This window comes from Dendrobates tinctorius, unplaced genomic scaffold, assembly GCF_039654945.1.
Source record: "Dendrobates tinctorius isolate UK_male_01 unplaced genomic scaffold, ASM3965494v1 ptg000158l, whole genome shotgun sequence".
Lineage (NCBI taxonomy): Eukaryota > Metazoa > Chordata > Amphibia > Anura > Dendrobatidae > Dendrobates > Dendrobates tinctorius.
The window spans coordinates 17,135,207-17,150,835 of record NW_027361825.1 but is presented as its reverse complement, the minus strand read 5'-3'; the positions used below and the strand labels follow the sequence as shown (position 1 = coordinate 17,150,835).

Genomic DNA, 15,629 nt, shown 5'->3' with positions numbered 1-15,629 from the left:
ACTGGGATGTTGTTTTACTATAGGAATGCCACCCCAAAAGGCTCCAAAAATGGAAACCGCTCATACTACAATTTCTTCTGATGACAATCTCGTGCTCCCAAGCACCCATCTCCTTCATGCCCACAATTCATGGAAACTATGATAAAAGTAGAGTGGAAGCTGGCACACAAAGTAGGAAGAATTGATGACAGCTCATCGGGTGCATGTGGGGAAGGCTGAGTAAATCCCGCCGTAGACTTTATATAGCTGCCCGGTGATGCTTCAGCTGATCATTTGGCCAGAAGACTCCTCTAGCGGCCATTTATCTCCCGGGAAGAGTCCGGCAGTCCAAAATTGGACATGTGTGATCTTTATCTTCCCATATTATCTGTTGAAAAAGAGTAGAGAAGCTCCCATACACATTAGGCTGTTGGCCAAATGGGTCAATATACAGTAGTTAGGTTCTGCCAACAGTAATCTATTGTGTATGGGGGCCTTAACCTTGCCTAGGGACCTCGGGTGACAGTTTTTCCGCAGGAAGAACAAAAAGGATCGGTTGCTGAAATTCAACAAGCCCGACCCTTATTTATTCCCCACACACATAATGACAAGTACACAATGGTACAATTTTTCTCGACATGTACAGAAACATAGACTGACATTCACCAGGCACAGGCCAAAAGTAAGTTGTTTTGGCTTCCATCTGGCAGGTATACATCTGCATGCCATTTGTTTTACTGTATGGGTAAGATTTCCTATTCAAATGACCACTACAAAGAAACGTATACTGCTTGTTATAAATTTTTTTTTACAATGTGTCCATTTGGTGGGCGGATGACAGGAATCAGCAGTTTCGTCCACCTTTTATCAAATGTGTATAAGTGCCTTAAGACACCAAAACGAGTGGAAGATTAGCACCGTGGCTTTCTTTATAAACGCAGGCATGACGGCTATGAACAACAGTTGCCCTTCCTTTTCAGGATCATGAGTGTCCTAGAGATCAGGGCATCGCTGAATGTACAGTGAGGTACGGTGGCATCCAAAAGATAGAAAGCTGTAGCAGCATTAAATATGAGCGTGATAGATAGTCTTAAAAAGGCTCCCATTTTCCGATCATTTTCTTGCATAGTGATGCTTCCTTTACTACCTCTTTCCCTTCCTTTCTCCATGTATCTCCTCCATTCTTGGCCTGCAGTTGTCACCCATGGTCTCCCTCTTGCTGGAGAGGCCTCCTATGAGATTCCAGAGTAGAGTTCCTGACCTCTCATCCGGTTAGGGAGAAATGCCCTATTTGTAAGCAAAGTTTCCTGCGTAAATCCACAGGGAATCTGCTCCTCAATTACCAAAGAGACTGCAGAAAATTGCAAAATCTTATCAGCAGTTTGGAAAGAACATTGCTAATGTCCATCTTGTAACATCTTGGACTTCCCAACTTTCTGAAGATCTTAATAGATAACAGCAGATTCGTTTAATTTCTAAAAAAAAAAAAAAAAAAAGTTTGCAAATCTGCAAAGAGCTTTTTTTTAAACCAAAAGTAAAAATCACCACTATGACCACCATTAGGCTGGAGCTAAACAATGACTGACTCTATAATGCCACCTGGAATACCCTTTCAGAGGCCCGGGACAGCTGGGTTCAGTAATGGTGGCCATACTGACTTGTCCCAGGTCTGGATCCTAATTGCTCCTTTCCATGGCCGCTCACATAATTAGTAGAGCATCATTCATTTTGCAGGCTCATGTGTACAGCAGATGTGCCTAGCCAAGAGGATCAGGGGCCCAGATGACTATTTTTTTTAAGGGTTGTAAAAAAGGGTCATCCCTGCAAACGGTCAGGTAATGGCCTGCAGAATTTCCGGCACCAAATTTATAATCGCCTGTGTACCATTTTGCCCTCTATTTGTACATGGGTCGGGAGCATTATAGGGCCGTGGTGCATATGTTATTCAGGACTGGACAGTTGTACATGTGAGCCCACTCTTAGACTGTGACTGTAGAATGAATGAGTCCTAGTTTGAGGCTACTATTAAAACAAAACGTCCACTCAATGCCAAGCAGCAGCTGCAAAAGCAAATACAATTCTGTATGTGGGGTTCAGCTTCAATCTCAACACGGTAAAAAGGACGCAGAGGAATTGAGGTTTACCTACTAGGTGAAAGTGAAGAAAAGCCCTAAGCAGCATCTTATTTTGACCTACATTTCAAAGGGTTGTCCATTCCTATGATAAAAGTCTGCTGTCAATCCAAGGGACTGCAGACATCTGAATCCGTAGAGCATGCGGTGCGCATTCTGCCAGGATTCACCAGCATTGCCAGCAAGCCAAGCAGCCACATGAAGGCATGAGTGGTGCCCCCAGGAGTATGATCGCGACACTGGCATTGCCTTCCTCCAGGGAGGGTGATGTCAGGCTTGGAAGCAATGAAGGGTCTCTCTGGCAGTTAACCATAACATGCAACACAGTTTCCACTCCAGGCCAGCAGAAGGAGCACTGAACAAGAATTGGGGGAGGAGTGCACTCTGAGGGCCAGGAAGGGAAATGAGGAGTTAGTGTGAGGAGGCCGAAGTGTGTAGACATGGAGAGAGAAGCTGGGAGACTGAGCGGAGTTGAGAGCTCGTTTCCAGCTGGTGCGCATGATGTGGAGCCTGGTCTCCAAGGTTGTATGGATACTGAAGGTCCTGCAACAGAAACCAGAGGAATAGGAAGCTGTAAATGCTCTATTCCCACCTAAGACTCGGAGGCACAACAGCAACGGGTGAGCCAAGAGAAGAGGTAAAAGGCTACAGCTGTCTGCCATACGAGGTAGATCTGAGAGGGAACAAGAAGGAGGAACTTCAGTGTAACACAGTACTGCATGTACCTCAAGTAAGCGCTAGGAAGGAGACTACACAACCTATCTGCATAGAGAGATTCCTGAGTTGCTTCCCGGCTAATTAGCTCCTGTGCCATCTGTAATCGGGACCCTGGACTGCATTTGCCAAGCCAAAGTAAAGGTAAAGAAACTGCACCCTGTTGTGTCCTTGCCTTCTTCCTACAAACTCTCCGGCACTGCTACATCCCGGTGCCTAACCCTGCACCCTCTTCCCCAACAAATATCTACACTGCCCTGGGACCAACAGTCCTACCTGTGGAGGGCTACAACATCATTGCTGCACCACACCATCTGTCCCAGAGGATCTGCTTGCTTCGTCGGCTTAACACCTCCTTTGCCGAACACCGCAGGTGGCGTCATGAATCTTCCACTCAAAAACTTTATTCCATCACTTTAACCCTTTTACATGGGCGTCCAGGGCCACGGACCGGGTCACCGCTGCTGTGACACTCCCTCTGAGAGAGACCGGCCCGGTACCGAGTACCCCACAGCCCTGGGAGGGCAACCAATTTGTATACAATTTGCATGCTTCCGGCCACATTCCGAATAGACATTTTCGTCCACGCTCAATTCGAATGAATGTGGCCACAAGTATGCAGATCACATATTTACAGTCACGCGATTGCCCGCTCTCGCCGGCAATACCAAAGAATCCTGAGAACCTGTAGTGAGTACGCTGTATGGAGTCAGAAGTCTGCAATCATATAGACTGACTTCAGACTTTTATCAAATGCCTGGACAACCCCTTTAAATAGGGCCCATCACTTGCACTTTGTGTCATTTTTTTTACCTGGCGTAATTGCTGCTGTTCTCCTAAATCCAGCGTTGTTTTTCTTTTGTTCCTGCTCCTTTCTGTTCCTGAGTTAAGGCCTCCTCTTCCTTGTATGGAAATCTAGTCTCTTTAGACAAGTGGGCATGGTAAAAATCTTATTTGGAAACCTCTTGATGTCCACACCCACTTGATAACAAGATTAGACATATATATATATATGTATATATATATATATATATATATATATATATATATATATATAGCACAAGAAAGACAGATTCAGAACGACATTTACACCATATAAACAATACATACCGTAATTATAGCAAGTGACATGTCATCGATGTTTAACTGCATATTTGTGAATATGATGTCCCTACATCCCTACATTCTATCCTTATTAAAGAATAGGGCAAAAATACACTCCAGAATCAAGGCTTCGTAAGATACATTATAAACAGTACCAAAGATTTTTACTGGTCTTTTTAGGAAACCCAAAATTGTATCTGCTTTTGCAGTTGCTGCTTGGCATTGAGCTCTCCAATACAGGAGTCTAAGGCTACTTTCACACTTCAGGTTTTCGGCGTCAGGCGCGATCCGGCGTCGTGCCGGAACGCCGGATCCGGCAAATGTTTCTGAAAACCGGATGTGACGGATCCGGTTTTCTGCCGGATCCGTCTTTTTCTGGACAGACAAAACCGGATCCGTCTCATCCGGTTCATCCGTTTTTCTATCCGTTTTTTCGACGGATTACGCCGGATCCGGTTTTTAAAATTGACCCTTGTGGCCTTCCGAACGGGATTGGCTACTGGAAAACTATATATAGCGTGTTCCTACAGCCCTTCTTTGACAGGTTGTAGAGGAGAAAGTGCAGGTTGGAGAGAAGAGCAAGTTACTGGCGAAGATGGATGTTGTGATTGGAAATATTTTGAAGAATTTGGCGGATTTTACAGCGGAGGCGAATCGTTTGAGGGTGATTGTTCTGGAGAAGGAGAGAGCGAGACAGCAGCGCATCAGGCATCGTAGACGACGTTTGTGGATCCACCCCATCACAGCCAAGAGAATGACGCGTGGGGTCTATTCTACACTATGCATGGACCTTCGACGAAACCCGGATAAATTTTTTGGATATGTTAGGATGAAAATGGAGAATTTTGATTACTTGGTGGAGCGCATTGCACACCTCATAAGAAAAGCGGACACCTATTGCCGCTTCTCTGTTTCACCCGCAGAGCGTCTGATGGTGACTTTAAGGTAAGCCACATTTATTGGATGTGATCGCATCAGAGCACACTTTCACTGCAATCTTGTTGGTGGTAATTTGTATCTCCAAGTGTTATAGGTCAGTTTTGGTATGTAATGCTGTGATTTAAAACTAATTTATTGTTTTTTAATTCCCCACAGATTTCTTGCAACTGGAGAATCCCTTTCGTCACTGCATTTCCAGTACAGACTCGGGATTTCCACCATATCTGGAATTGTGAAGTACACATGCCGTGCACTGTGGGACTCCTTAGCTGAAGAGTTTTTACCAGAGCCCACAACAGAGAGGTGGATTGAAATTGCTGACAAGTTTCAACAGATATGTCAGTTTCCAAACTGCTTGGGCGCTGTGGACGGGAAACATATCCGCATTGTAAAGCCAGCTGGATCGGGATCGGAATATTTCAATTACAAGAAATATTTTTCAATTGTCCTCATGGCCATCGCTGACGCGGAATACAAATTTATTGCGGTTGATATTGGGGCCTATGGCCGCTCCAATGACTCTCAAGTTTTCAAACTGTCTGCCATGGGGCGTAAACTGTATGGAAACACCTTCCAGTTCCCACCACCTAGACCGCTGCCGCAAACATCTGGTCCACCTATGCCATTTGTCTGTGTAGGGGATGAAGCCTTCCAGCTGTCAGAACACCTTTTGAAACCGTACTCTAGCAGAGGATTGACAAGACCAAAACGCATTTTTAATTACCGCCTCACAAGAGCAAGAAGAATGGTTGAATGTACCTTTGGTATTCTGACAGCCAAATGGCGGGTCCTATTGACTGCGATCAACCTCAAGACAGAAACTGTGGACGAGGTGATCAAAGCGTGCGTGGTACTCCACAATTTTGTTATCTGCAAGGAACCCATTTCCATTGAGGACACCTCTGAAGAAACCACCTTGCAAGATTACCATGACATTACCACTAGAAGTTCTGTGACGGTTTCAGTAATGAGGGACAATTTTGCACTATACTTTATGTCACCTCAAGGCAGAGTACACTGGCAGGATGACAGAGTGTGAAAGATTTGTGCCCTAACCAAACTTGTGTACCTTCTGGACCAACAGTATATACCTTTGCCAACCAAAGTTGGCTATCTTGTCATGGTCTCTATTTTTAGCTTTAGGCCACAGGTGTGTACCTGGTTGTGTTTTATGCAAAGTATTTCACCTTTTAACAAAAGTTGTGTACATTGTTAGGAAATCACCAACAATAAACACAACTTTTTAGGTGAAATACTTTGCTTCAAACACAACCAGGAACACAACTGTGGCAAAAAGCTAAAATTTACCCACAGTTATATACCTAGTTTTGAATACCATTTCACCTTTTAAATACCCTGTATTTAACCTTTTTCGCCGCAGAAAGAAATGACAGACAACCAGTGTAAAATAATTTAACTTTTATTGAAAAATGTTTTTTTTAGTAAACTTTTTTAAAATTTTAATAAACTTGTTTAATAAAACTTTGAAACTATAAAACTGAAACCATAAAACTGGTCATTTTTATTTAAATACACACATTATAATTCTGTGTAGTGTGTGGTGGAAATACTGCTGTAGGGGCTGCGGGACACTTCGACACTGGGAGTGTGGAGAGAGGACTGGGATCGTGGTGGGGAAGGAACAGTTAGAGGTGAAGGTGTGGAAAAAACTACAGAATGGGTGGACATGTGGGAAGCAGAAGAGGTGGTGGGTGGTGGAGTGGAGGGTTGGGCAGGGACTGTAGGAGCAGATGATGTTGATGGCAAGTTGTATGGGGAAGGAGTTTGATACGGGGCAGGTTGCTGGAAGTGGGGAGATGTCTGGTACGGGGCAGGTTGCTGGAAGTGGGGAGATGTCTGGTACGGGGCAGGTTGCTGGAAGTGGGGAGATGTCTGGTACGGGGCAGGTTGCTGGAAGTGGGGAGATGTCTGGTACTGGGGAGGTTGCTGGTACTGGGGAGTTTGCAGGTACTGTGGAGGTTGCTGGTACTGGTGAGGTTGCTGGTGCTGGGGAGGTTGCTGGTGCTGGGGAGGTTGCTGGTGCTGGGGAGGTGGATGGTGCTGGGGAGGTGGATGGTGCTGGGGAGGTGGATGGTGCTGGGGAGGTGGATGGTGCTGGGGAGGTGGATGGTATGTAATAGGAGGGGGAGGATGGAAAGTGGCTGGAGGTGGATGGTATGTAATAGGAGGGGGAGGATGGAAAGTGGCTGGAGGGGGTGTAGATGTAATAGGAGGGGGAGGATGGAAAGTGGCTGGAGGGGGTGTAGATGTAATAGGAGGGGGAGGATGGAAAGTGGCTGGAGGGGGTGCAGGTGGAGGAACTACTGTGGTGGGAGGAGGAGGAGGTTGGGAGGTAACTTGCTGGAGAGCAGCGTGGCATGAATGCATTACATGCATCTGCTGGGCAGGAGAGAGCGTTTCCATGCGCTCCACAACAGACCTGAAAAAGGTGTGGTTTGGCGAAGATCTTGCTTCTGAATGCATGGTTTGCAGAAGTGTCTTCACCTCCAGAATGCTGGAGTTGATCTGCTGATAGCCTGCGGATATTTGCTCTGACAAGACTTTGAGACAGTTCTGGAAAGATGCATTCAGATGCAAGAACTCTGGCGCATAAGTCTTTTCCTGACCCCTCTGCCGCTGCCGCCCAGTACCCGCAGGTGTACTAGAGGTGGCAGGGGCAGAAGGGTGGGGTAAAGGGAAAGCGATCTCCTCACCAGCAGCTTCATGTAATGTAGGCGGCCACGATGCTCCTGTGCTGGTGGATGGGACAGATGGGTCGAATGTGTGGGAAGGCTGGGAAGGTGCAGATGTACCGGGGCGGTCGAAGTGTAAAAAAATACTGACATGGTATGGCCCTGGCTGAAAAAATTTTTTACATATAACATTTTTTTTCACATGTGGTGTGTAATATTTACCTTCTGGTGACCATTGTTTCCCGGAGGAACGACAGGGCTTCTGCGTACTTGTACTTGCTCCTGCGTCCTCCAGATCCACTCGGGGCCCGCATCTCTTTATTGAACTCCTTCTTGAAACGATCCCTCACAGACCGCCACCGATTCACAATTCTGTTCCCTGAAACAAGAAAGGAGTGGTTAGTATACAACATCAGTGTTTCCCAAACTCCAGTCCTCATGGTCCCCAGGGGTCATGTTTTCATGATTTCTATAGTAAATAGAAATCCTGAACACATGATCCGTGGGGACCACGAGGACTGGAGTTCGGGAAACACTGGTTTACATCAAGCAACCGGTACTGTATATACTTACGCTCTTTAATCTGGGCCCGAGCTTCGAGGTCCTCCCAGCGGCCCACAAGGAGAGAACAGATTTCCTCCCAGAGTCGTCGGGTAACAATCAGGTCAGCGTGGCGGCGGTCAGCCATATTCCAGAGCGGCTCCCTTTCTCTGACGAGATCGATGAGGCGGTCCACATCAATCCCTCCATCCTCACCGTCAGAGTCGGGAGCACGCTGTGAAGGCTGTTAAAGAAAAAGACAAAAATAACATAATTAGCCTCCACAAAAGAAATGAAATAAAAAGTGCAAAAAAACAAAGCAAAAATATTTATACTTACACGCTGGTGACCGCCGCGTTGCTGTCGCCGACGACCCTGGGAGGCACTGCGAGGACCTCTTGGCCAAGCACCAGATTGGGAAGACTAGAGAAGAAAACAAAAAAAGTTATGTCTTTGGATGTAGGCATTTGTTTGCTGTGTGTGGTCTGCAGAACATTGTTTTCTATGTGTTGTGTGTAGTGTGATGTTGTGTTTCTGCGTTTGATGCAAAAAACTTACGAATTGTGAGCCCACTCCAAGTGTCTGTCCACCCCTTCCTTCTTCTTCTGGGAGCTCCTCTTCATCTTGTGATTCCTGTTTTGAAATAAAAGGCAATGAATAGACATATATTACAGAGAAGATGGATTTTGGAAATAAAAACTTACCGTCAAACGCTGACGATGCGAGGGAGGGCTCCCAGAAGATGTGCTGTCCTCTTGCTGGCCAGACTCCATGGCTGTGGGTGGTGTTACAGCTGCTGCCAGTGAAGCCAGTGCTGCTGCTGCTGCTGCTGCTGCATCTCTTGAGCGGCTGTTGAATAAAGAGAAACAAAGGGCCAATGAATATCTTGATATTCAATAGCCCTAGTTTGGAGGAATGGGGGATTTGATAATTACCGTCTCTCATCTGCTGCTGGCCTCCCCTCCTCAGCATGTTCTATTTGCTGCTCCATTTGGGGTGGTGGTGGTGCGGATGGTGCTGCAGTGGTCTCCTGCCTTCTCCTGCGCCTGGTTGCTGTCTTGGGTGGCATGTTGGGTGTGGCTGTGGGTCCCACTGTCTTGCTTTTATATATGTCTTGTGGGCAGAGCTACTGAGCATGCTCAGACCAAAAAACCGGATCCGGCCGACGGATCCGGCTTTTGCCGGATCCGGCGCATTGCGGCGCTCATCGGCTTTCATTGTGTGAAAAAGCCGGACGCGCCGGATCCGGCGTGTCCGGCTTTTTCGACGGAGACAAAAAACGTTACAGTCACCGTTTTTTCCAGACGCCGGATCGCGACACATTGCCGGATCCGGCGAAAACCGGATGAAACGCATGGCCATCCGGCGCGATCCGGCGCAAATGCAAGTCAATGGGGGGGAAAACGGATCCGGCATTGCATTTCGCCGGATCCGGTTTCTGTCAAAAGCGCCGGATCGCGCCTGACGGCGAAAACCTGATGTGTGAAAGAGGCCTTACCCAAGCTTTTCTGTTTTACTGCACCCTCTGCTGCATTTTATACAACATATACAGTAATTATTCAGGGCCAGAAGAAAGTATTTGAATAAAGCCATGTGAAGAGGGTTGCAGATTTAGGGATAAAGTAGAAACGATATTTCACTTATTGGATGTTGATGTCATCTGGATGGTTTCCCTTTGTCAGCTTATCTGTCTGATGAGTACTCATTCAACACTCGCTTTCCAAACCGGGAAATCAGCAATAATGTTGGAATGTCTGCCTTCAAGTATGGTTGGGTAGATAAGTGCATGATTCACTCGCTTCTACACAAAGATGCCATGTATGCTGTATGCACGTATTTAGCATAGAAGAAATGGTCTGGATTAGGTTGGAAAAACCAAACAACTCGTTTTGGGAAGCAACCAAGTCTCAATTTGCTGACTGGGATATGTACATACAGGAGTATGACTACTAATATATCAGCTGTCGACTAGACTACTTCAATAAGAGACAGTACAGGAAATAAAAAAAAAAACATCTGTCCTTGATGAAAAGTAATAGCGGGTTCCGCTGAGGGTACTCGGGAAAAGTTCAAGACCACTGAGCGTGTTCTAGACATGGGATCAGATATTCTTGGAGGTACAGAAAAAAAATTGTTTTTTTTCCATATCTTTCAACATTTCAAGCCTACTCTACTCAAAATCTAAAAAAATCTGTCTTGGGTTAACCCTAGTGTCTAATGCTTTCTTTGCCGATCAAACCCTTTAAAATTGGGGGGCTCACCTGTCAGTCTAATACGCATGGAGGCCTCCTGGCACTATCTCGACATGTGATGTTGAGGGAGATAAAGATCCAGAATGTCTCATTTTGGATTCCTAATCATTTTGTTGTAAGCAAGACAAGATGATGCCAAAGAACAGGTGCGTTTGGCAAAGAAAGTGCTCCTGTGTGTGGAGGTGTCCAGAAAGATAGATCATTCGGCTGAACCTTCATTCGAACAAGAGCTATCTATTGTGTATGGGGACCTTAAGTCACAAATTTTCAGGAAGCCTATATATATAAGGCTGTTATTTAGTGAGATCTCCCCGTGGCTAAAGAGTTGTTTGAAGGTAACAGATATGGTATATTGATAGGATAAGCCATAAATATCAATAAATGAATCTATCTCGAAAACGGAGTTCCGTGTGGCAGGTACCAGTGCATGAGTGACTTCTAGTCCTGAGCTCCCATGAAACAATGACATTTTCATCTATCAGACATTTATGTGATACCTTATCAATAGACCATAAATGTCCCCGCTTTCAAGAGGTATTTCAGGAACAAATACTTATCTACTACATTAGGAGACACTATAGATTGGTAGTCGTCTGATAGCTGAGACCTTCACTGATCACCAGAACAGCAAACTTTTACCCTTTGTGCACATCCATTCATTCTTTATGGGACTGCCAGAGAAAGCTAGGCACTGTAATTGGCCATCTTTCTTTTTACCAATGACGTGGAGAGAACACTTCACCTGAGATACTAATGGATGGATATTGGCTAGAGATCAATAATTCTGTTCGACCAGCCCTGGTCTATCTTCTCTTCCACGCCCGACATCCTTGGCTCCTTTTGCGCTTTTTATACAATGTCATGACTTTGTGGAGGCTTTTCTCCAGACCTTGTGACGTGATCAACTAGTGTGAACCAAAGCTTTCCAGTATGTCTAGCTGAGGTTGCCAGAAACAGAAGTAAAGACCAACTTGGTGGACTAGACTGGGTAGTGCAAATCGAAATGCTCATATTTGATAATGGCCCTGCAGGGTCAGTTGTCAAGAGTGTATTTTGGACCCTTAAAGCCCTGAAGCAGATAAGGGAAAGAATTGCTGATGACCAAAGTGTTCTCTCCATGTCGTGCCCACAGACTGACTGTCTTCTCGCCCACACAGAAAGTATGGCATAAGTTTCAGTGGTGTAAATTGAAGCTCATGGGCCCCAATGCAAGAGCTCCAACAGAGACCCTAATTGTTGAAAGTCTTTAATACTATTGGTCTTTTAATGTAGGCCAAAGGGACTTTTTGGGTCCTTAGGCTCCAGGCCCTGGGGGCGATCACAACCCATGCATCTGATAGGTCTGATCACAACTATTGATTAGCGAACGTGCTCAGATAAGGTGTTATCCAAGCCAGGGGCGTACATAGAAATCATAGGGCCCCATTGCAAAAGTCTGAATGGGCCCCCCCAAAAAAAAAAAGATTAAAAATAAATCAACAGGTGCTCTTAACTCCAGGCATGCATGTTATAGGTCAAACAATTAGTTTTATACAGTGCATGCAGGGCCCCCTCCACCCTCCACAGTGCGTGCAGCCGGGCCCCCCTCCCTAAGGTACAAAGTGCAGCCAGAGCCATTGTAAATGTAAAGTGCCAGGCTGCCAGCACAGTGAGGGGACACATTTAACAAAAAAAATCCACCCCCAGCCGGGCTCACCGTCTTGTGTGTGTGTCCCTCTCCCTGAGTGAGAGAGGCTCATGAATGTTTTCTGCTTCCTGCAATGCACTTGCTCTCTGGCTGCCAGGAGGCGTGGCGTTCTTATGCAAATCCAGCCAGAGACTTCAGCCAACTGCTGACCAGGAAACAAGGAAAGGGGAGCTTCAAGGGGGTATACAGCGGCCGGCGCTTACATTTAATTAAAGGAGATAGTACTACTGTGTCAGCACGCACAGCTGCCAAACCGCAGCGGCCATCGCGGGCCCCCTCACCCATCCGGATCTGGGCCCCCTCACCTGTCCAGGCCCCATAGCAGCTGCGTGGTCTGCTACTATTGACGGTATGCCACTGATCCGAGCATGCTCGGGTGCTAATGAACTATCCTCGGCGTGCTCGAATACTATGTTCGAGTCCCCGCGGCTGCATGTCTCGCGTCTGTTAGCCTAACAAACAGGCAATCCCCGCATGTGGTGTGGCTGTCAAACATCCATGAGACATGCAGCCGCGGGGACTCTCTATTAGCACTCGAGCGTGCTCAGATAACACCTTATCCAAGCACGCTCGCTCATCACTAATCACAACCTCTGCACCCCCACAGCTGTGCCACACCATTGGCAGCCATGACAGTAGCGCTGACCCTGCACATTACTAATGTATGACATGCTATATTGGACGGCAATCATCTCTGTGCCTTAATGCTCTGTCTCCCATGCTTTCTCTTTACAGGATTATTTAGGCTGTATTATAGATTGTGGTCAACTCCCCCTGAAGCCCGAACAAGTCAGCACTTTATTCTGCAACATAGAAGATATTTATGAGTTTAACAGGTGGGTTTGATCACTACAATCCCTGAGTGGGAGCTGCGTGGCCTTATTTTTATTTTTTTTCTTAAAGGAGTCCTCCAAAATTAAATGTACGATATTTATTAAAACAGGTTTATAGGAAAAGCAGAGAAGTTACCATAGCAACCAATCAGATTGCTTCTTTAATTCTCATACAGGGTCATAATAAATAAGAGTTTGGATCTGATTGGTTGCTATAGGCAGGGCCTCCACTTGTCCCTAGCAACAGGCTTAAAATACAAACATGGCTGCTTTCTTCCAAAAACAGGACTGTATTGCATCTCAGTTCCATTGAAGAATGGGATACCAATGTAGCACTGTTTTTGTCAGACAGCCGCCAACTGAGTTTAGTTCCAATTCTCAAAATAAACGTCTGTTTATTCATAGCAAGTAATCACAGTGCAGAATTTGTATTTTTCCAGAAAAATTTAAGAAAGACTCTGATTGTTTGCCATGATTTTAGATGGCAGCAGTGATAAAATCCATAGTGATCGCCCACTGACTAAGTACATTGGGCCTCATTCATCAAAACTGTTTACAAGTAACACTACCGGTGTTGCCCATAACAACCAATCAAAGCGCAGCTTTCATCTTTCTAGAGCAGTTTAGAAAACGAAAGGTGAGCTTCTGATTGGTTGCCATGGGCATCAAAGTTGATCTTAGGCCACGTTCACACGGTCAGTATTTGGTCAGTTTTTTACATTAGCATCTGTAAGCAGCGTCGGACTGGAGCACCTTGGTCCCTCCAGAGAAAATCATTCTTGGGGCCCACTATGTAGCTACATAGAAATAAATACAAGACCACCAATTGTGTGATAAAACACGCTAATATCAGTGTATAATATAAGGTAGTACACGTCTTAATTATGTAGCAGGTGTTGGGGTAGAATCATAGAGGTCTAGCCCCCTCATAGAATATAATGTAGCCCCCTCATAAAATAATGTAGCCCCCCTCATAGAATATAATGCAGCCCTCTGTCATAGAATATAATGCAGCCCCCTCTCATAGAATATAATGCAGCACCCCCCAAACTATAATGCAACCCCCTCATAAGGTATAACGCAGTCCCCACTATAGAATATAATGTAGCACCCTCATAGGGTATAATGCAGCCCCCCTCATAAAGTATAATGCAGCTCCACCACAGAATATAATGCAGCCCCCCCACAAAGTATACTGTAGCCCCCTCATAGGGCATAAAGATGCCCCCCTCATATAGTATGATGTAGCCCCCCAGAATATAATGTAGTTCCCTGAGAGAATAATGCAGCCCTTCCATAGAATATAATGCAGCCCCCATATAGTATACTGTAGCCTCCTCATATAGTATGATGTAGCCCCCAGAATATAATGTAGTCCCTGAGAGAATAATGCAGCCCACCATAGAGTATACTGTAGCCCCCTCATATAGTATAATGTAGCCTCCAGAATATAATGTAGTCCCCTGAGAATAATGCAGTCCCCTCACAGAATATAATGTAGCCCCCTCATAAAGTATAATCCCCACCCCATCATTGTCCTCATCACCACCTCCATCATTCCCTTCTCCCCCACCACCCCTATCATTCTCCCCCACAACCCCCATCACTACCCATTCCACCTCCTCAATCATTGCCTCCTCCCCACCTCCATCATTGCCCATCACCTCCATCATTGCCTCCCCCACCACCATCATTGTCCATTTCATCACCTCCATCATTGCCTCCCCCACCACTATCATTGCCCATCACCTCCATCATTGCCTCCCCCCACCACCATCATTGCCCATCGCCTCCATCATTGCCTCCCCCCACCATTGCCTATTACCTCCATCATTGCCCATCACCTCCATCATTGCCTCCCCCCCACACCACCATCATTACGCATTTCATCACCTCCATCATTGCCTCCCTTCACCACCATCATTGCCTCCCCCCACCTCCATCATTGCCCATTACCTCCATCATTGCCCATCACCTCCATCATTGCCTCCTCCCCCACCACCATCATTACGCATTTCATCACCTCCATCATTGCCTACTCTCACCACCATCATTGCCTCCCCCACCACCATCATTGTCCATCACCGCCATCATTGCCTACCCCACCATCATTGCCCATCACCTCCATCATTGCCTACCCCACCATCATTGCCCATCACCTCCATCATTGCCCATCACCTCCTTCATTGCCTCCCCCCACCGCCATCATTGCCCATCACTTCCATCATTGCACCCCCACCAATATCATTGTCCTTCCCCACCATTGTCCTCTCTCTCACACACAGACACACTAACAGCACTGCATCACTCTCACACACATAGCACCGCACCATATACACACACGCAGGCACACAGCACAGCTCACCTCCCCGCAGCAGCAACACATCCTGGCAGCCTCTTCCTCGCCGGCAGCTTTCTGTCTGAGACAGCGCACTGGCTGATGATGTCATCCAGCTAGGCTGACTCTGACAGGAAGCAGGTGAGGTGGAGGATAGCACTCTGATATGCAGTCTTCAGTGCACACACAGGCATGCTGTGCACATCTCACCGCATAGAAGCCGGCAGTAGCAGCAGGTGATGTCAAAGAGCTGCCGTGCGGCTGCACTGTTCACATCATTTGCATAGCTTACTCGCTGCTGCCTGCCAGAGAATAGAGTGTGGTGCACCGCTCGGTGCACACTTCGCAGGGCAGGAACTACAGAAGGAGGCTGGGGGCGGAGCCCACCGGAGGATTCTCCAGTGTCTCGGTGCCTTAG

At 46.5% G+C, this 15,629-nt stretch overlaps 1 protein-coding gene and 1 long non-coding RNA gene across 2 annotated transcripts in view; one reads left to right on the top strand and one right to left on the bottom strand.

Moving 5' to 3' along the window:
* PLEKHG2 (pleckstrin homology and RhoGEF domain containing G2) overlaps positions 1-15,629 on the top strand; it is a 113,820-nt gene that overhangs the window by 59,206 nt on the left and 38,985 nt on the right. The window contains exon 5 of the mRNA XM_073549017.1: positions 12,776-12,876. Coding sequence (XP_073405118.1) covers positions 12,776-12,876 — 101 coding nt within the window. The remainder of the gene's footprint in view (positions 1-12,775; positions 12,877-15,629) is intronic.
* LOC141051899 (uncharacterized) overlaps positions 10-15,629 on the bottom strand; it is a 34,777-nt gene continuing 19,157 nt past the window's right edge. Inside the window, exon 3 of the long non-coding RNA XR_012220709.1 lies at positions 10-1,454. This is a non-coding gene — a long non-coding RNA (uncharacterized lncRNA). The remainder of the gene's footprint in view (positions 1,455-15,629) is intronic.